Raw genomic sequence first — 22,494 nt, 5'->3', positions numbered from 1 at the left:
CGCTGGTTTACAGCACGCATTTTACAGCGCGTGTATCTGACTGACCGAGGCCGAAAGCACAAAAAAAAAACTGTTACACAATCAACTTTAAGATTACTACACAGTTTTAGGGCAGACGATTAGTAGTAAACATAAGCATCGCGTAACTGTTTACCAAATATTGCGTAACACACGGTCAAACACGTGAAAATTACAAATACCACGCATTCGTCAAGTTGCGGAATCGAATGAAGAGTTGAACCAAAAAAAAGGCTCCCGCATCACGTGGTTTTAAAATGGCTGTGCCCACACGACGGCCAATACAAATAATTTTACGTACAAGGTTTTTATCAGGGATGACCCAAAAGGGCTGCAAGTTCAAGTTTCTAAAGAAAAAGTCGGCTTCTGACTCCCCCGTTACATTTTTCTTAAGTTGTATGATTTATTCAGTGTTTTCATATATTTGTTCTATCACACGGAACACATAACGGAAAAATTACTGCACGAACGGTGTGAGCAAGTACTTCGCAAGCTACATCATCTAAGTTGATTTGTTGGAATGAACATCACTTGACACCCGTTCTGGGCTCTACACTTTCGCTTGGTTCGCATGGTGGAAGAAAAATTTGCCTCGCAGTGTTTCTGTGTGTAACGTTAACTTGAGAGGAATTTCGTGTGCGAATGCTGTTGTTTATACGTCAGCTTGTTGATAATAGTGTCCTAGAACAAAATTTAGGCAAGTTTATTTAAGGCCCTCGAAAAGGGCTCCTTACTAATCAACGAATTAAATGCATTCGAAAAGAGCTCAGGTTCGGTTACTTCATCTGTGATCGCTTTGCTTCATGTGCAATAGGCGGTTTAAGTAAGTGAACGGTCTTCGTTGAAACCACGTCTTCAAGAAGCAGCCGGACTGGCAGTTCAGTATAAGTTTTCTTAGTTGAGACTTTTTTTTTTCTTTCTGCGGCCAGTACGTCTTAAACCGACCCTTCAATGTGACTTAAACATTAACAGTTCACCATGTGTACAAGCGATTGCGCTGATTTTTCACGATATATTCAGTCCTTATCAGCAGATGGTACCGTAACAAGATATTGGTATATGTCACATAAAACATTCTATACTGCAACTTCACTTTTTTTAATTTTATCATTAAAAACAGATGCAAAGTTTTTTTTTAACTGCCTCGATGCAAAAAAAAAACTTGTCATAAAACGAATTTATAACGAAAAAAGAAATAGAGCTATATTTACGGCGCGAGACGATTTTCTGTCAAGCGAGGTGTAAAGGTCCCATTTTACACATTTCTCTCTCGCGCCTGTGCGCTCCGCGTGGAGGAGAGGTAACCGGCTTGGATCGGCTTGGCTGCTCTGCTGAAAAACATACGCAAGCTTCGCGCGACTTCGTCTCAACTTTCGGCGCCTGCTGTGTTCTTGGGGTTCTGTGCTGGTTGTGGTAGCAGTGGTAGTCTACGTGTATTGCGATGGATCCGGAAATTAATCGTAAACGTCTCGACCGCATCAAGCAGATAGGGTTTGGCCCCTACGAGGACGAACCTCGAAGATCAGCGAACTTCCCCGCGGAAGGCTCCCAGGTCAGCGATATTGCTGCGGAAAGCAGAGGTCGGCATTTCAGGTCGCCCTCACTCACCGTCACACTCACAGCCACACTCACCTAAGCCCCTCACTCACACTCACCCTCACAGCAACACTCACCTTCAGCCCCTCACTCACCCCCATCCTCACAGTCACACTCACCTTCAGCCCTTCACTCACCCTCACTGAACCTCACGGCCCTAACGCACTCATGGCCCTCACGCCCCTCACCGCCCTCACGGCCCTCACGCACTCATGGCCCTCACGCCCCTCACCGCCCTCACGGCCCTCACCCACTCATACCCCTCACGCCCCTCATGCACTCATGACCCTCACGCCACTTACCGCCTCACGCCCCTCGCTCACTCATGGCCCTCACGCCCCTCACGCGCTCACCGCCATCACGGCCATCACGCACTCATAGCCCTCACGCCCCTCACGCACTCACCGCCCTCAGTGGCCCTCACGCACTTATAGCCCTCACGCCCCTCACGCACTCACCGCCCTCACGGCCCTCACGGCCCTCACGCACTCATACCCCTCACGCACCCAAAGCCCTCATGCCACTCAGGCCTGCTTCAGATGTAGCAGTTTCGCCCAGAAACTTGACGTCGCAACACCAGCAGCACGGGCCGCCCGCGTTCACATGCAGCAACCAATTGCTGCAACTTGCCATCGTCATCATGAAATTTTATTTTTCTTGCACTATTTAGACACAATTACGCGCTATAAACGTGTTTTTATGCCTTTATATGTCGTTGAGAATACTAATGCATCTTTCTGAATCAGTTTATTTTCAAAAACGACCAATTTCAAACCGGAACCAAGTTTTTTGTAGTCATCATCACCGGCACGAGGTATCACGTGAAAATATCGCGTCCCTGGTTGGATGCAGCCACTTCAAACGTCTTCGAATTGCTCCGAGTTGCTCTCTTGTTGCGAGCCGGACCCGATCTCAGCAATTCGTGTCGATTTAGGAAAAGCTATGGAACAACCTGCCAGCAACACCAAAATTGCTAAGAAAGTTGCTCCGTCTGAAGGGGGCCTCACGTACTCACCGCCCTGACGCCCCTCACGAACTCATGGCCCTTACACTCCTCACGCACTCATCGCCCTCACGGCCCTTACACCCCTCACGCCACTCACACACTCACCGCCCTCACGCCCCTCACGCACTCATGGCCATCACACCCCCACGCACTCACCGCCCTCACGGCCCTCATACCCCTCATGCCACTCACCGCCCTCACGCCCCTCACGCACTCATGGCCCTGACACACCTGACGCGCTCACCGCCCTCACGGCCCTCACGCACTCACGGTCCTCACAGCCCTCACGGCCCTCATTCACCCTCACACTCATGAATTGTCCTGGTTCAGAAACTCACTCACCCTCACCTCACCTGTGAAGATGAGGGTGAGTGAGGGTGAGTGAGGGCCCTCATGAGTGAGGTTTGCCGAGGTATGGCGCCGGAAAGTGGTGCCGGCGAGTCGCCGCTCCTTCTCGAGTCGTATGAGTCCAAACGGAAGTGACGATTTTCATATACTTGTTGTGTCTAAAGCATCAAACTATTTTGTTTTACAGAGAAGGGCAACAAAATAATAAAGATTAATAAGTAACTTTTAGAGTCACTAGGAAGCTCCCGAAAAGAGCGCAGGCACAACGTGACTGCTAGTTGCCACTTTTCTGCGGTCTCCCGCGGGCACCAAGTACACATTCGTTTCGTGCCGTAAATACAGCTAAACGATTTGTTTTCGTTCTAAAAACATTTTAAAAAAACATTTTTTCATCCAGGCTGATAAAGAAATTCCTTTGCCCGGGTTTAATAAAGTAATTATTGCTTCTATTAAATCTCCATAGTTTGCTATTTCTCAAAAGAGAGGGTGGGGGCAGCTTATTTCCTACCCTACATTAATATAGCTGTAAAAAGGTGAGCGAGCGAATTATCCTTTCGAGTGAGACATGTATCTCCAGATAGGCCTTTTGAGGATCATCGATATTGTATGGGATTAATTCGCACGCAATGTGCAGTTTCTTTTGTCAACTTGTCGATTTCCAAAGTATAACTAATAACATGCACCAGGGCTTACGTTCCTTACAAAAATATTTATCCACTTTCTAGATAACTTCTACAGAAAATAGTGGATAGAGGTTATAGATATACTAGGGAAAATGTATCCAGTTTTCTAACAGCTGTCTGTAGCTTTTTGGCCGCGTTTTCTCTAGACATTTCATAGAGCTTCGTGTATAGAGATTGGATAGAAATTGTAATGAAAACAGACACATGTTCTACAGCGTTGCTGTCCCCTTTCTCTTTACATTTCAGCAGTTTTTGGCAGAAAATAGTTAATTTCGAGCATTAATTTTAGGTTTATTCCAACGCATTCATGGAAATATGTATTCGCCACTTGCCTCCTGCACATACGCATACATCACAAATACACACGCTACGGGACAGTAGTAAAACTAGAAATTGAGTAGTGTTGGCTGCTCCACCGCCATATATGGCAGTTTGATACTTTAGAAAGGGTGTTCCTTTTCCTTCGGCAATAATCTCCAGCAATAAATCATCGCAATAAGCAAGAATTCTTTGACACAGTCGAAAAAAGCAGCCAGCGCATGAAGTTTCCAATTAATTGTCGTGTCACTCCTCCGCACTACATCGTATTATTCCATCCAGTCTAGCCTATAGAAATTCTGCAAAAAACTGATGCAAGAAAATCTGTTGAGAATTGGCGATAGAAATTGTAGAGATTTTTTTTCGTGTATTTAGCGATCTCGGTTCAAAAATGTCAATAGGAAATCTGTTGATAAATGTCGATACGGCGTGACTGTATGGTAAGTTGAAAAAGTCGTTAAAATGCAGATAAAAGTTTTATAGACTGCCTGAAATTTGTTTTGTAATGACAATAGACCATCTACAAACGTCCGTTGCAACGCTTGGCCGCCATTGCTTTCTCACATGCTCCGAGCATGTATTGGGCACGAGGCCTGCTTCAGAGTTCGGCGTGAACTCGGATCCAACCACGCGCTTTGTGAGCAAGCAATGGTGACCGCCAATGCTACTCGATGGACATTTGAAAATGGTCTGTTAATGTAAGCTATATAATCTGCAATAATACTTTCTTAACGTTGGAACCATTTGGGCATTGTAATTAATATATACTGTACGGAAACTAACAAACATTTCTTTATAGATACCAGTTGACCGCGAAAAACGGTAAGCTCCTTATTTATACACTTCCCTACTTAAAAGAAATAAGTTAGGCTTAACTTATTCTTTCCCATGAGTTGCTACCACGAGGTTCCGGTTTAGAAGGGTGTAAATATTAGTGAGTGGAATAGTACTGACGGCTAGGATCACCCTCCTGACTTTAGCAACGAAGAACCTCGAAAAATTTGCCGTTGGTTTGTGTGGTTGTTTCTGCAGACGTCCCTAGTTTTATTCTGTATTTTCTGAATCCAGAATCCCTACAGGTACAATACTGTACTGTCTGGGTACTGTAAATGAGGTTCCTTTACTTGATCGTACCTATTGTGTGCAACGTTAGTCAAGGCGCAGGCGCGCGAACGAAGCTTAGTACCATTTTTTGTTTATATTAGCACTCGTACATGTAAAGTGCCCTTTAAGTAATGCGCTCACTCATTCAACCGCACATTGCGCAGGGCTTTTAAAATGCAGATTGGATTTCGAGCCAGTTAAGAATTTACAATAGGAGGGCGCCGTGGCCTAACCGCATAAACTTTGTTCTGAATGAGTGTGATACCAAGGGCCTAAATATTTTCGTGGGAAAACGAGTAACACGCGCTCGCCCTTTCTGCAGATTGAAACAAAATGGCTCCGCTTGCGTGGATGCAACAATAGCACATCAAATCGAGGTTACGTATCGAATCGGCCAATGTAAAGGCATGTGGATTCGCTAGCCAAGCAAATCAGATTTAATTCGCTAGAAGAGAGTGCATGGTTAGAGAACTTCAGGCCAATTTAAGGTATCAGCTTAAACGTTAGCGAATCAAATCGAGCGCTCGCCCAAGTAATAAAATTGTGGCGTTATGCCGGATCGCGATACTAAACAACCAACATGGCGGCAATCAAGGCAGCTAAGGCAGCAACTGGCCGCGTGAATTTTAGCCTCGAGGAAAGTGGCTGAAAAGTTAAACAGGGAGCAAGCGCAGAAGCCTGACGGCTTCGAAGAGTTACGAAGAGTTGCTAAATTCGCAAGCTCGCGACCTATGGAGTGCTGGGCTAGCCGGAAGTAATGAATTTATTGGTCACAGGGGTTGCAGGTGGTGCCGCTACCAGTCGATGCGAATCCATGTAAACGCTACGGCTAAAGGGGATTGAATGCGCCAACTTAATTCACAGAATAAGTGATAGGCCATATCTTAGTACAAACTTTTCGCAAAACTACTTGTGGCACACAGGTATTATTTATCTTTGAAATAAGCATTAAGGTGGTAACGCCGTTGCATGTGGAGCTTCGCATATTTTGTTTTGTTGTCATGGAAAACATCGCTGAGAGCGAGTCGCATTGGAAATCTTCCCACAAACAAATATAAAGTTAGGCTTTGCACGTGTAGTCTAGATGAGAGCATGCAGCCGGCGGACTTTTCTTACCGGCAAACGAAGCCTTTCCAGGGCATCCTTCTCTCTAATTGAAATTTGTGCACACAGTGTTAGGGTGTAGTACAGCAGTCTCTAAAACAGCGCCAGTCACTTGGTACTGGTATAGAATGACGCGCTCTCGCAGTCAGATATGAATCGTGTCCCCAAAAAGTTTGCAATATTTTTTTCAACGAAAAAAAAAAACAAAAAACCTTTACGGTTTGCTTTACGCGTAGTTTCCGCCCAAATATAAGGCTAGCAGTCCGGTCCAGGCGCCAAGGTTTCGGAACTAGCCGTTGTCTTATTTAAGAGTTATGTTAATTTCTGAAAGTTTTAACGGGAAAGTGAGGGCCGTTTCCTGTAGCTGAGTTCATTTATCTCCCCGTATTCTTGGGCTTCTGGGCCGATATTGCCTGATTTAAAATTTCCGAAAATCGCTTAAATATTTTTTTACCAAGATAACGGTCATTTGTGAAACTCTTGCATCTGCATCGGACCGCTAGTGCTACATTTGGAAGGAGACAGATTTCGCCAATAGCACTACATTTGTGCAAGAAAAAAAGTTATTCTACTTTTTGTTCCTTTTTTTAGGGGAGAAGGGGAGGCACTTTCCACTTATTGTCTCGAAATTCACACAAAGTAGCGGCAGGTAGATAAAGGTTTTAAGATGCATCATGTCATTCCTACTCTTTTTTCGGCGAAGAGATCTTGTTAAATATGCCTACTTTTTGATGTTATCTTCTAGGCAATCTGGATACTCTACGTTATAATTTAATCGTTTATTTTAATTGTTTTGAAAGTGAACTTGGTATGCAATAAGCACATTGAAATCTTTAAAACCGGATGTTAAGATTTTTGTATGTTGCCAACTAAGATCAACACAGGAGTTTCCAGGTCTTTACTAAATATAATGCCAGAAAAGGTTGAAAATTTTTAGTTTGGTGATTGCCGTAAAAAAAAAACATTAGTAAATTTTTAGGGAGACGTAATGATTTCAGTTTTTCCGATTGGGACTTTCATATTCGACCATAATGTCTTTTGGAGTTTTTTATGTTCTTTCCTTCAAAACAGTAAGACAATTTGCCACAAGACAGCCTCTTTAATTTGCAGAATTCCAAACTTCCTTCTTTGATGGATTTTGCAATACCAGAGGATATGGATTCGGTCAAGACGACGCAAGAACATTCAGTGGCGTGACAATGGCGGCGCGTCAATTTGCTCGCCTGTAAGTATCGTTGTCAAAACGCTTCCTGTCGTTACTCCGAGTGTTTCTGCTCGTGCGTAACATTTGTGAAGAAAATATTTGTCATTTCGTATTTTCTTATGTGCGGGAGCCATTCCTTTAGTGTAAGTAAGCCCTTCAAGTGTGTACCCGGGGTGTAGAACGAACCTTAAAGCAGAAATTACGTCAAAAAGATTATTTTTGTATCGAACCGCAGAACATAACCATTACCTGAATTGACAGTTTGATATTAGGGACCTTTAGCAAACCGTTGCCGTGCTCCGCGTACCGCACTACCGGAGTCTTTGAAGCATGCTTTTAAGCTCGCGCCCGGGTGGTACCGTGACCGCGGTGCGCGCGCTTAAAAGCATGCTTCAAAGTCTCCGGTAATGCGGTACGCGGAGCACGGCAACGATTTGCTAAAAGTCCGTATTGAACCCGTACCGGAACATAACTCTGATCACGTGTGGCGGTTACCGGCTCATTAAAAATCGGTTCGGCGTAATAAAATGTGAGCCGCACCTTTTTTTGTAGATTGCGGTGCGAGGTTCATCTCACTATTCTCGGCGGTGGCGTCACTGGCGCTGTGTGGCCGATAGTTGCTACGGGGCTAAAAACCCAGAGGTAAAGTCCCTTCAAAGATAATCATATTGCCACCTGCGCAGCTAGCCAAGTCGGCAGCGCTCTTGGCTCCCCCACAAACGGGCCTAAATGCGATGCCTGCTAGCGGACGAACCTTTTTGTTATTTTCCTAAATGTCGCGTTTTGGTGAATTTGAGAACCCGGTTGCTTGTCCGAGGTCCGAATGTTCTACGCGCCTAACCTTCTACGCCGATTGTTCCAGAAGCCCACGCGTGTACAAAAGGGGCTACGCGTGGTAAGCCGGAGTCAGTCTTGTCCCATCGTTCGATCCTGCTTTTTCGCCAACATCGAGGCCGACGACGCTAAACTTCTTTTATCTTGTTTTGAGCACAAGCTTGCCCCATTAAACGTTTAGTTTCTTCAGTTATTCGTCGCCTCATCATTTGTAATTCGTGACATTTCGGTGGAAATGCGGGGTACCGCATTCCATGCCCGTGAAACGTACCCCTCTGAAGATCTGTCGGGATCGATGCTTTGCAAGTCTCGGAAAGCTAATCCCCGTCAATGAACCCCAGACGCGAGCCAGCCTCTACAACCAAGGCCAGCCTCCGGAGTTCGGTGAACAACCAGAGCAGCCGAGGAAGAAGAAGACACCAACGATGAACACCACGTCGCAGCAAGACGGAACGCCACCGACGACCCTCGTCTACGTACAGCCCCACCACGGACGCCGGCGAATATCCATAGGGATCTTTATGAAGCTGTGGACGACTGGTTGAGCCAGTACGAGCACGTTGCGCGGTTCAACGGATGGGGGCCTGAGCAAAGCCTACGGGATGTCTACTTCGCTCTGGAGCGCACAGTAGGCACCTGCTTTGAAAACCACAAAGCGCCTATTTCGTCATAGCAAGGCTCCTAGACCGAGTTTCTACGTACCTTTGCCAGCCAGCAGCGACGTCAGTGGGTCGAATTATTTCTGCAAGCAAGAAGCCAAGGACCGAACGAGAACTTCACAAGTTTCGTCGAAGACGTACTCCGTCTGATGACCCGCGCCGACTCAAACGCTCCAGAAGAGAAAACGCTACGGGCACTGATGCAAGGAGTGAAAGAAGACGTCTTTGGAGGCCTTGTGCGAACACCGCCCTCGACCGTCATTGACGGGCACAACGAGTCGGCACTCGTGGACTCTGGAGCGTACTATACTCCATTTTGAGTGATATAATCTCTAGACTCCTCCGGAAAGTCACTACACCGTGGGATGGCCCGCAGATAGGCACTGTCGGATGCCAGTCAGCCGAATACCGTCTACGACCGTCGAAGGTTACATCACGGAGGCCACAAACATTGTACGTGCCCTTCAATCGCAGGTCTTCCACTACCAAGATTTCCTGGCTTCGCTACCTTCACGTCGTCCAGCTGCAACACTCCGGACATCCGCGAAGTCGTCCGGGATGTCATACGGAAGGAAATCAAGAAACTTCTACCTACTGCCTGATGTCCAGATTCACCCTCAATATCCGAGGCTCTAAAAAAAAAGTTCAGCAAGCACTCCAGCCAGGGGTTCTCGACAACGCCGCTCCTGAGCCACCGACCCTGTGCTACGCCGCTGCACCTCGTCGCCTGCCGCTTCCGTTTTTCCTGCAGTACTTGGTGGGATCACGAGGAAAGGCCCCTTCGCTATACTATACTCCCCACCAGCTACGACGTAAGCCTCAAAAGACCGACGTATGGAGGGTGGCAGACTGCCGCCCATAATGCATCCACTGTGGTGAGGCTGGGCATGTTTATCGCCGCTGCTACAACCACCAACTTCGGCTCTGAGGATTTCAGCCGAGCGACCCACGCCCAAGGTACGGCGGGCGTCTTTGGGACAGCGATGAATATATCCGCCGGTCGCCATCTCCGGGACTGTCCCTCGCCGCGGTCTCCATTCGCCGTCACCCAACCGCCCTGCATCGCCTCTACGCTGATCCCGCCGTGAGAGCCTGTCCTCCCTGTCCTGCCGGAAAAGTAAGAGCGGCAACCCCTGGAGGAAGAGTTGCCGTAGACTGACGAATTAAAGAGCCTCCTAAAACGCCGGAGAGCTCCCACTCTTAGACGCCACTCATCGAAACGACACTACCGCAAAAGGGCCCAACAACCTCAGCGTTGTCATTGACGGCCACGACGCGTCGGCACTCGTGGACAAAGAGAGCAGACTATTTTGTTTTGAGTGCGAGGACCTCTAGAGCTCTCCAGAAAGTCACCACACCCTGGGATGGCCCGCAGATACAAACGGCCGGAGAGCACCTTATTACACCAGTTGGAAGGTGCACCGTCCGCGTCACGATTCACCGCGAAACCTGCCCGGTAAAGTTCGTCGTTCTTCAAGACTGTAGAAAGAATGTTATCCTCGTAATTTAGTTCTTGTGAGAGAAGAGGTGCGGTCAGCGACCTAGGAAAGAACAGGTTGACACTCTGAAAACCTGTTTCGGCGCCGGAAGGGTCTACGGTAAAGGCAGCCGCTGTGAGATTACTCGCCAACCATGTGAACCTGCCGTCGCGGTCGAGTGCTTTGATACCCGTCGAGCCTGATGAAGCTTTATGCCTCGAAGTTCTGCTCGAGGGCAGCGTCCACTTGCTTCTTGAAAGGGGAATCTTAGTGGCAAGAAATGTAACAACGCCTCAAGACGGACGTGCAAGACTCCTCGTTAGGAACTTCCGGCAGGAGCCGCAGCACCTTCCCAAAGGTTCCGCTGTGGGCCACATCAAGGAACTCCAGGACTCAACCGGGATCACGGCAATGTCCGAAGACCCGCCATCATCCCAGCCCCAGAGAACGCCGCCAACGGAACTTGATATCGGTCCAAAACTTAATCCTTCAGAGCGAGGACGACTGCTTGAACGCCTGGACGAGTTCACTGAGTGCTCTGCGACCTCCTCAAGGGTGCGACAAACGACAACAGGGAAGAACGTCGCATTGTTACCGACGACAACGCGGTCCCAATCCACCACTCACCGTACCATGTTTTCGTGAAAAAGAGGGAGGTAATTTAGGAACAACTTCAAGAAATGCTTCACGACGACATCATCTAGCCGTCAAGCAATCCATGTGCCTCACCAGTCGTGCTCGTCAAGAAAACGGAACATTCAAATTCTGCGGGGACTATCGTCGACTGAACGCTGTGACTAAGGATGTCTACTTGCTTCCTCGCATCGACGATACATTGGATCGACTTCGCCACTCCCGATATTTTTCGTCGGTAGATTTAAAAGAGTGGATATTGGCAGATCCTGGTCGATGAAACTGATCGCGAGAAGATGGCCTTCGTCACGATGGATGGGCTGTAGGAATTTAAAGTGATGCCCTTTGGGCTATGCATGGCGCCATCGACCTTCCAGCGTTTAATGTACAACGTGCACGCCTGTCTGAAATGGCAGAACTGCCTGGTCTACCTTGGCGACGCTGTGGTGTTCGCCAGCAATTTAGACGAGCCCTTGCGACGGCTCCGAGCCATGCTCCAAGATATCAAGAGCGTAGGTCTCAGCCTCAAGTCAACGAAATGACGATATGCTTACGAAGAACTGAAGTTCTTGGGCCACGTTGTGAGCAGCGAAGGTGTACATCCTGACCCCGAAAACACGCGCGCCGTAGGCTTATTTTCACCGCCGTCGGACAAGGAGGCTGCAAGAAGATTCCTGGGCCCTTGTGCCTTCTGTAGGCGTTTTTTCTGGGATTTCTCTAAGCTCTCTGCACCACTGACACACCTTACGAAGGGAAGGACGCCGTAAAATTCAAGTTGACAGAGGAACAACAGCGGGCATTCGACAAACTGAAACGACGCCTTGAAACCTCTCCTGTCCTTGACCATTTCGACCAGTTTTCAGAAACGGAAATCCACACCTACACCAGTAATATCGAACTTGGCGCCCTACTGACCCAAAGGCAGGAAGGCACATGCAGAGCACCTCATCGCATACGCAAGATGGACGCTGTCTAAGGCGAAGAGTAACTACTTAAAGACAAAAAAAAAAGATGCCGTGCAGTCATTTGTGCGATAACGAAGCTCTTACCGTATTGGTATGGACGTTTTCTTTCCGCGTGGTAACAAACCACCGCTTGCTCTGCTCGCTCGCAAACTTAAACGAACCCAAAGTACGCCTAGCTCGCTGTAGTCTCCGACTGCAGGAATTCGATATGACTGTGGTATACAAGTCTGGCCGCAAGCACAGTGGCACTGGTTGTATTTCGAGGGCCGCCGTCGAGCTGGCATCCAAGCGCACTAACGACGACGACGAGGACGATGTGTTTCTCGGAGCAGTGAACGCCGACAATATGATATATATTCAATGGGATGACCCTGAGCTGCGCGCACTCATCGACCACCTAGAAGGCCGGAATACTACGGTACCCCAAGTTTTTTTTTTTTTTTTTTTTGCGACCTCTGTCGTTTTTCGCTATCCGACGGGGTGTAATTTACAAGGAGAACTTTGGTGACAACAACACGACATGGCTTTTGATGGTCCCCAGCGGCCTTCGCAAAGAGATCTTCCAAGCCTGCCACGATGACCAAACAGCGGTACACCTTGGCTACACCCGGACACTCGCCAGGTTCCGCGAGAGGTACTACTGGCCTAAGCTTCCAAAGGCCCTTCACTTGTACACCCGATTGTGTCACGAGTGCCAATGACGGAAGAAACCACCTTCGAAGCCAGCAGAACTACTGCAGCCAATCGTTACCTCGTCGATGCCATTCCAGCATGTAGGAATGGATTTGCTTAGTACCTTTCCACTGCCAACTTTGGAAAACCGCTGGATAACTGTCGCCACCGATTATCTAACGCGGTACGCCGAGGCCAAGGTCCTTCCGTCAAGAACTGCAGTTGAAGTCGCTAAGTTTTTTTTTGTGTCCAACATGCTTAGGTACGGCGCTCCCGAGTTGCTAATTACCAATCGCGGGTCGTCGTTTATGGCGCAGCTGACGCGAGAAATGCCTTACCTCAGCCACACCAGCCATCGTCGCACCACGGCATACCAACCGCAAACCAACGAACGGGCTGACGGAGCGGCTTAACAAGACAATCGCCGACATGGTCTCCATGAACGTCGACGTAGAGCACAAGACGTGGGACGAGGTGTTGCCATACGTCACGTTCGCCAACAACACTGGGGGCCAAGATACCACCGGAGTTGCACATTTCCAGCTGGCACATGGTCAATAGGTAACGATGATGCTCGACGAAATGCGGCCCCATGGATCCAGCTGACGATGGGAGCGACGCCGCCCAGGTGTTTGCGTGACAGGCCAAAGAAGTCCGCCAGCTTGCCCGATTCCAGATTCAAAACCAGCAACGTGTCGACGCTAGAAGTTACAACCTTCGTCGTGGGGACGTTCACTTCCAGCTTGGTGACAGGGTGCGCAGCGTGGACACCTATTTGTCACCGCGGCCTCAGCGAGAAACTGTTGAAGCGATACTTCGGGCAATACAAGGTACTTCGTCGCCCCGATGAAATGTAGACACCATCATGACGGCAACCACGACCCGAAGTTGTTCACATCGTTTGACTTAAACCGTTCGACGCTCGGTAGCACTGTGTTTTCTGTTTTATAGGGGCAGCTAGCCGTGCTCGCAGCTAGGCAAGTCAGCAGCGCGCTTGGCTCTCCCGCAAGCGGGCCGAGGTTTGATGCCTGTTAGCGGAAGCGCCTTTTTGTAATTTTCCTAATTGTCGCGTTCAGGTAAGTTTCAGAACCCTGGTGCTTGTTTGCGGCCCGAATGTTCTACGCGCCGAACCTTCTACGCCAATAGACCGATGCCACCAAGCGAACTGCGCAGGCGCGCGCATTCTGGAAGTATCGCCGCCGCCATGCTACTTGTAGTCATCGCTCTCCGGCCTCCCGGCTGAATAGGGCTCACGTGGGCGTACATCATAGTTTGGGAAGTCCTGGTGTTAGCTTGGATTCTCCTGCATATCAATACTTTATAAGATTGTGTTGTTTGTGATGCCTTAGTTTGCCATCAAGCGCAAAAAAAAAAACAGTTTCAGTCGTCTTATCGCTTTAGAATCGCTTTGTCGTCTGCTTCGTCGTCGTCCGCTTCTTCGCCTTCGTGAACGCCCGTGAACCCACTGCGTTGGCGCGGTGGTCTTACTGCAACAGCGGCAAAAACAACAAGGCCGCTACTCCCTCGATCACTCCGGGTGCTCCTATGTCTCAATAAACTTGGAAGCAAGTGAATATCTACCTCAACGTGAAAGAGCACAAAATTCGAGGGACCATCGGCTCGGTGTAGCACCGCGGAACAGCGTCAAATGTGTCGGTGGAAAACTGAGCTATGCAGTGCGCGGGCTTGGGCATAACTTTCATTCGGCAATGAAGTAAGACGAGCTCAACAGACATTCTCGGAGAGCGATAGTTTTCTGAAACTTGTTTTATTCTGGTTGACAGCCTTTGCGACAGGGTACATATGACCTGCGGGGGGAAGCCTGCACACAAAAAAACGATCCACAAAAAAAAAACCTGCCTGAAGAGCCGTAACAGTTCGCATTTGTCAAAATGAAACGTAACCATGCGAGATGCCTGAGAACTTCGGGTAGAGATGAGCTTTTGTGTATAGTTTCTATTCAATTTTATTTGGTTTGCTCAAGCTCTGAACGGTAAGAGCTGTCCGACAGAAAATGCTTTTTTCCGCTGTGTCGATTGGTGTTAATACACAAGGGATCAGCAACGCCAGCCAAAATCAGGTTGTGGCATAATAGAACACCAAAAAAAAAAATTAAGTCTGATTTGGTAAATGCCCTTTTATTTCAAGTTATACATACCGAGAATCGCTGCTCTTCCTTCAGTGATTGTACTGATCTTTTGAAGCACAGTTGTGCTCAAAACATGTCGCATCTATAACAGTTGTAACCACCAAAATGCATCAAGCAAACATTGTATTAAAAACGGTCGCCGCAAGGCAGTGTGGAAGTTCCGATTGAGACAGACCAACGGATATACCGCTACGGAGCGAGTGCTCAGGGAGATTCCAACCTACGGAACACTTTAGCACGCCCTACTACGTCTTATGCCCTGTGTAAGCTTACCCTCTTTAGTTGTGCAATGGGGTGAATGTAAGTTATGAATCAAATAACGAAACAAATCTAAAAACGCTTTTTCCTGCCGCTCTTCTACCGCTCTCTCTACCTTTTTTAAACAGTCTTTTCGTGGGCTGCTTTCTTTCGCGAAGACATAAAATCTGATGCTTTTCTGCCTGGTGCTGTTATTGTAGCACCTTTGCACAAAACGGGTGAAGACACCCATTAAAAACCGTGAATAAACGGCCGACTTAAAGACTAGTGCTAACCTGAAAATTCCCAAACGCCGGGCGTACAACGCGCCTTGACGCGGCCAGAAAACTGGGGAGAACTACAGGTACCAAAATGCACCGCGGCAGCGGTGGCGACGTGCAACTCCTGGTGAGATCGGTCTATTGTTCCAGATGCCCACGCGTGTACAAAAGGGGCTCTGCGTAATGAGCCGGAGTCAGCCTCGCGGAACGCTCGATCCTGCTCTTTCGCCGACATCGACGCCTACGACGCTATCCTTTTCCCTTTTCTTTTTTTTTTGTTTTGGGCACAAGTTCGCCCAATTAGACATGTAGTTTCTACAGCTATTTGGCGCCTACTCATTTGTCATTTGTGACAGTATCACTCCGCCAGTCTATCACGTTTAATATCATCAACATCAGTGGTTCACGGCTTAACAAAATACATTTTTTAAAGATTCCAGCGGGCGTGGTTGGCGACGTCGTCGCCGAGAAGCACCTAGTTCTGGCAGTGATGTTCTAACTCTCCCCTGTCCGGGTTTACGTCACAAAGTCGTGCTGTATACGCTTTTGTATATGGTGGTTTCTGTGTGACGACGTGAAAACTCGACGGTCGTCTCTCCGTTAAAGTGGTCAGTGTGCCTCTTCGTCGAATCGATAGGCCTAGCAATCGCCAATATTAAGGTCAATGGGCTTCGTGAGCGCCAATGGCCTCTTTCCGCGGCCTCTGTTTGCCCAGGCTCAAGTTACGTCGCCAGAGCGTTGTAGTATAAGCGTTTGTTTATTTTTACGTTGGTTTCTGTGGAACAACGTGAAATGCTTTGGTCGCCCCGGTACGATGCGTTAGAGGATCGAGTGAAACTACCGCCGTGCTGCCTTATCGGACTCCGTTTGCTTTCCTGCTGGCTTTATTAAATAAAGGATGTCCTCGAAATAAGGCCCTCATAGTTGTATGTATGTATTCATTTTTGAAACGCCCTTGCCAGGCCAGGTCGTTGCGATTTGTTGCACGATATTTAAGGTAAGCAATGATTATCTTGTCCTTCCATTTTTACACATAAAGGCGCCATCTGTCGCAGGTAGAATTGTGCTCTATCGTCACCCACAACAATATGAGGGAGACGAGGGTGATGAACGAGACGACATAACCGTGCATCGCATCGCGACTACGTGGTCCCGCTCGATCAGCGCCCAGCTTGCTCCAAGCTCTCGCGCTTGAAACCGATGTTGCCAATGTCGCCATGTCGCGCAGCAAATGACAAAAGCAGATCAGTGTTTCACACGTTAACGTCTTCGAGAGTGGGGTTGTTGGGGATTTCTCGCTTGTTTCCGCTTCTCGCTTGCGCGCATACATCGGAAATATTTGAAGAACCTCATCAACGACCGTGTCGATAGTCGTTGTTTAACTGCCGCTAAAGAATGCATGCCTTCCGTAATCATGAATTGCTGGTCACACCGCTTATACATCGTATACAATACAGTCTGGCAGATATCAGTCACCGCGATAACTGTAGTACGAATGCCGCGTGCTAAGTTTCTCCTCGAACTCGTTGTCATGCGGCATTCGAATCTAAGATCTCATGGTGACAAGTTCGAACCTGTCTGCTGTCTGTCTTTTCTATAGTGTATAAGGAGTGGACCCCAGCTTTGCGTTCGTACTCTGTACGCCTTGCAACAGCCTCTAAGGTAGCTTTTCAGTACCTGATAGTGTCACTCTGCACGCACTGACAAACCTCCTACTAGATTAAGGACACTGAGCCTTGCTTCTCTCATTGATTTTACCTTTGTCGCCGAGCTTCTTCTCTGTGGTATTCGTAGCCCCTTGCGTTGATAGCGTCTCGGCGGCAGCGCCAGTTTGTACAGCTTAGATGCTGCGACTTTTGATCGCTCAAGTACAGGCACCATATAATTGGCGAACCTTCGACTCCCATGAACGATACGAACCCCGACAGGGTGCCCACCCGGCGTCTGGGCTAGGAACGCGGTGGAAAACCTCCGCTCTTTACGAGCATTTCCGGATTGCGTAGTATATTTTATGAATCTTTTGAGCTAAAATGTTCGGTTCAGTTTTTCTGCATTTCGGATGAAAACTGCCTGTTGTAGTCATGCACGTAGATGCTGTAACATAGGCACGATGCATACGCCGTAGCGATGTTGTAATCACTCAGCGCACAATCGGCGGTCCCGTCGGCGTCTGCTTTTCCATACCTGTTAAGTGCGGCCGGTGGGCAGGAATGGGTGAAGTCACATTACGTGAAAACTATGACAATGTCGAGTTTGCTCTGGGTCTACTGTGGGTGGACAATAAACATTGATGCACGTGAGGAGATGCAAATCTGTTTGCTCGGTGTTATGCGCGAGAGTTGACTTCTGCTCACAAGTGACCAATGGTTTCTCTTTTGCTATTTAACAATCTTAACCGTGCGTAAAGTGACCAATGTAGGGCACTAAAATAAAAATTTTCTTTTTCGTCTAGATTGGGTGCCAACGCCGACAATATTTCTGGATGCAAAGACAGTACTTACCTGATGGCCAATAACAGAAGCTCTTCAAATAAGCATACATTGTCGGACTGCAGCAAGAGGAATATCCAGAACAAATTAGAGACGTGAGATTCGTGTTTACCGTATCCTATTCTTCGGATTGCCTATCAAAAGACGTCGTTAATTGCCTTGCGCCTGATTTATTCTATGCCAAGTTAAGATACTTTCAGTAATTATTTCCAATATTGTGCTTTCACGACTTTTGCTGTGCCCTTTCAATTTTCTTTTGTATTTACTCCTTCTGGGGCCCAAACGGGGCCTGTAGTGTTGTGAAATAAATAAAATAAAAAGTTGGTCCTTTGTAAAAGTATATTGCCACGCGCGTCTCCGACCAAGCCCGCCCGTGGCCGACTTGTCGTGCTTGGCTTCCACGCAAAGGTTCGAGGTTCAATGCCTAGTCGCGGATAAACTCTTCTTCTTTTTTTTTTTTTTTTTTTTTTGATGTCGCGTTTTGCTAAGATCGGGAACCCTGTTGCTGGTTCGAGGTCCGAATGTAAAGAAATGAAGGATAGTCATGCAACGAACAAAATATGGCTATCAAATGCTAAATTTCACACTCCCACGTTTGCTAAATAGTTTTTGAGTTGACAATATTGATTTTGATAGTCTAACTTTTAAGGATTTGCGCTTATATTTTTGTGTGTAATTTTTATTTTCGTTTTGTGGTTTGCACTGGGGTGAAACTTGGTTTGTACAGATGTCAACCGTAGGTCTGCAACGGTTTCACTGTATACTTTACCGTTTCCGTACTTTTTGCGCATGCTTGCTGCTGAACAGTGTAAGTGGCCCGAAGATCAGTCAAGCTCCCTACTGCTGCTTTTCTCCTTTGCCCCCCCCCCCCCCCCCTTTATAAGATGGAACGGATTAGATGGATGGATTAGTGGCTTGCTCAGGGCATCAGTGCATGTTTGATATTGGTGGCTTGGGCCACAAAACCACCGACAGTCATCGGGAGGTTGCGGGCTAAGCCTCAGAACATTTCACTCTTCACACCACTCGTGAGAGCGCGAAGTTTCTTCTCCTGGGCGGTTTCCGTATCGGCTCGGGCACCTAGGCGTAGGACATCTTTGACAAGGCTTGTCACGCTTTCGTTGTGGCCTTGCGTCCTTACTTGAACGTCCTCCACTCGCTGCCGACGGTGATGGTTGATGAGCGTCTGCTTCAATTCGGCGTCGCAGGACTCCTATGAGGTAGAGGAAGCTTCGTGGTTTTTAAACTAGTGCCCCGCAGTGCCTTTAAGCGACAAGCAGAGGTTCCGGAGGCGATTTTGTGGTGTCCAGTTGTTGTGTCGCACCACTCGGTTGTAGCAGTTGAGTCAGTCCTCAACGCCCTCGTAAATCTCGCTGTACAACAGTGTCCATAGGAGGTAACCAATAGAAGGTAACCGACAAAACGGCCAATTGATGGCTGCTGCTATTCGGTTCGAATTGTCAGCGTCTTCTTCGTATTCGGCAGCTTAGACAGTTGAATGAATTCCGGAGGCTGACCTTGGTTGTGGCGGCTGACTTGGGTTTCGGGTTCGTTGGCAGCGGTTAGATTTCTGGGATTTGAAAAAGATCGAGCCCGGCATCTTTTGAGGAGTACGCTTCACGGGAATTCAATGCGGTACCCTGCACGTCCACCAAATGTCATGAGCGAACAAAAGATGGAGCGGCGAAGAGCTAAAGGAACTAAAGTTTAATGGCGAACTTGTGCCACTGCAAATAAAAGATGGATAGCTGAGAAGAATTACAGGGCGTCGTGGGCGTTGGCGCCGGCAAGGATGCATGCTGACTCGAGTGCTGCCGAGAGACTGACTCCGGCTCGCCATGTTGAGCCCCTTATGTACACTCGTGTGCTTCTGGAACAATCGGCGTAGAAAGTTCGGCGTATAACATTCGTACCTCGAACCAGCAACAGGGTTTTTGAATTTACCAGAACGCGACATTTAGAGAAACAACAAGAGGGGTGCATCCTCGGCCCTTTGCGTGGGAAAAAAGCATGATAACTATTCGGCCACGGGTGCGCTTGCTCGGAGACGCGCGTGGCGTTATTAATGTTTCGAACACGACTACAAACGGCTAAATTAAGAGCGGAGTGGAAATTTTTACATGCACATAAAAATTTATTGAAAAGCAATGCTCCTTTGAAAGTAAATGACAACATAACAGGGACTTTCCTATAGATTTTATAGATTGCGGGTTTCTTAAGCGTATGCTCGATTCTTGGTTAAAGTAATGGCACCATCTCCCGCTAACAACGGAAAACTCTTTACTACGAACTACGAAAGGTTCTTATAAAAGTCTAATAGAACTGGAAACTAAAACGGTACGACAAAAAATCATATTTTGATATTGTCGGGAAATGACAAAGTCCTACCACGATAATTTAACCGTGGAGACAAAAAAAATAACTAGCGCCTTTTTGTTATGGAGATTCTCGGCGTTCTTAACGTCGAGTTACGAGGCTCGTGTCTTGAGCTTTTACGAGCCGTAAGATCCTCTTTTCATTTTCTTGACCTACGAGCCTGTGAGTGCGGCCTGCTCCACAGATATGCCCCATTCCCCTCCCCCGCCCCTTCCCCCCTTTTACCGAGGGACGTTACGGGGCAATCGGAAATAGAAATATAGTTCAAGTTTGATAGAAACAATGCCAGTAGAACTGCACAAGAGCTTTAGTGTTCGTGTTGTCATTGAACACGTACTGGATTCTTCTGCTCCCCCTCTGTTGAACTGGTTGCCACAACAGTTGAGACCTTCACAGGTGAATTCTCGAAATAGGCAGGTTTGAGGCGCTTTGGACGTAGCGCGCCCCATAATATGTTGCGGAATATTGTTTAGTGCAACTTCAAACTTTTAAGACAAACAGAAACTGGGTTCACCAACCAGGGGGCGCATACACTTTAGATGCGACGTGCTTGGTGAGTGGCGTCACCACGGACCCCAGCCACGTGGGCACCCATACCCACAGCAGGGTGTACCTGCTTCAGTAGGCGTTCGGTGAGTGGCGTCACTACGAACCCGAGCCATGTGGGTCCACCCACCCACGCCTGGCTGTGGGTGGCTTAACTCGTGTCCGGGTAAAAAGGATCCTGGGGGTTGAGCTGAACCTGAGGTTTGTTTGGATCTTTCGGTCCCCCTAGGCGAGGAAATATACAACTCCTGCCCCTGCTTCGCGTGTCCTGGCTTGGCCCGACCAGGATGATTCAGCCAGTCGCCATTCTCCAACTATCATTTCTTTAACGTTCTTTTCCTTCTGTTGTTCCTTTCTTATATCAACTTCTTTCGCGGCAAGGGCTAACCTCGGGTGATGACGGATCTCTCTCTAGACACACACACGGTTATAGTTTCTTGGTAGCATTGGCGTAGCCAGAAAATATTTTTGGGGGGGTGTTTCACGGTGCTGGTGCAACCACACACAATAAAAAAAAGGAAATATATATATATATATATATATATATATATATAAAGAGAGAGAGAGAGAGAACAAAATAAAATTTTGGGGGGGTGTTCTGACTCCTGAACACCCCCCCCCCCCCCCTGGCTACGCGCCTGCTTGGTAGCACTGGTAGCGTAATTGTGCCAGCCAAGCCATTCTTGTTATTTCACATTACAAATCCTTTTGTTGGCGTCGGTGGTGGGCGGTGCGCCACAGATTCCGAATACTCTTTGCCTTCTTATGCCCCTGCATTTGTTTTTTCAAAACCCAACACAGTCCGTTTCCCTATAAGGGGTTGCTTCGTCCTCACTTTTAAAAAAGCATCTGAAGCACCAACGTTTACAAGATTCTCTGTCCTTTAAACCCTAGATGACGAAAAGCTACTGGCTAAGCTTTCGGCTTTGCTTGCGTCTAAATGCCTTAATATCAATATTGGCAAAGCTGTGCCAATCTTTCTGGTTTTTCTCATAGAAAGATCTTTCTGGTAATCAGCTCATAAAAGTTGAAATAGAAGTCCACAGCAGAACACTTCTAAAACAGACATGTCCAGGCGGACATGAGATAAGGATCAGCCCACATCGGACACTGAACAGTATCTGAGGAGTTATCTTCGACACTGATCTCATAAATTGTAGCGAGGATGGAACCCTGGCTGGACTCCAGACACGGGCAGTGGTTGCCGTTAAGCGGTTCAGCATCCGTAGAGACGGGCTGGAGCAGCGAACCAAGCATCTGATCGTGACTTTTCAGCTGCATACTCCTCCAACGACGGTTAATTTTGCTTTCCTACTCTGCAAAGGTCTTGAAGGAATGTGGGAGGGTTCCCGTCGCCATGAACGATTCTACGAGGTTGTACTCTTCAGTCTAATGTTTGGCCATACACGGCTCACACATGGTCACCTTTTGCATGGTGAAGATGTCCCGGAGTGCAAACGTAGCCCTTTGTCTACACTTCATATTCCAGTGGAATGTAATGGGTATGGCCTAGAACGCCTTAACCACAATTCACTGCTTTAAAGAGAACATACTCGTCCACATCTGATTACTTTAGTTGGCGATGAATCTCTCATTACGTTCACACTCTTGGGGTTTAGGTTCTTCAAAGCAATCGGCCTTCTGCACCGACTGTGGTTTTACTCTGTGTTGAACTCATGTCCATACCTTTAGCACTTATACACAGATCATGTCCATTGTTTTATCCTGTCATCTGCTACTAAAGCTCTTCCTTTTCCTTAACCCTCTCCCAGCAATAGTGTATGTACCTAGCGT

At 47.8% G+C, this 22,494-nt stretch overlaps 1 protein-coding gene across 1 annotated transcript in view; it reads left to right on the top strand.

Moving 5' to 3' along the window:
* Nucleotides 1-22,494, top strand: part of LOC120843989 — a 79,790-nt gene that overhangs the window by 19,636 nt on the left and 37,660 nt on the right. The window contains exons 5-7 of the mRNA XM_040215533.1: nucleotides 4,769-4,791; nucleotides 7,288-7,402; nucleotides 17,742-17,873. Coding sequence (XP_040071467.1) covers nucleotides 4,769-4,791; nucleotides 7,288-7,402; nucleotides 17,742-17,873 — 270 coding nt within the window. The remainder of the gene's footprint in view (nucleotides 1-4,768; nucleotides 4,792-7,287; nucleotides 7,403-17,741; nucleotides 17,874-22,494) is intronic.

This window comes from Ixodes scapularis, unplaced genomic scaffold, assembly GCF_016920785.2.
Source record: "Ixodes scapularis isolate PalLabHiFi unplaced genomic scaffold, ASM1692078v2 PGA_scaffold4__175_contigs__length_147842914, whole genome shotgun sequence".
Taxonomy (NCBI): Eukaryota; Metazoa; Arthropoda; class Arachnida; order Ixodida; family Ixodidae; genus Ixodes; species Ixodes scapularis.
The sequence above is the reverse complement of the archived record's forward strand: the minus strand, read 5'-3'. Positions and strand labels throughout refer to the sequence as shown.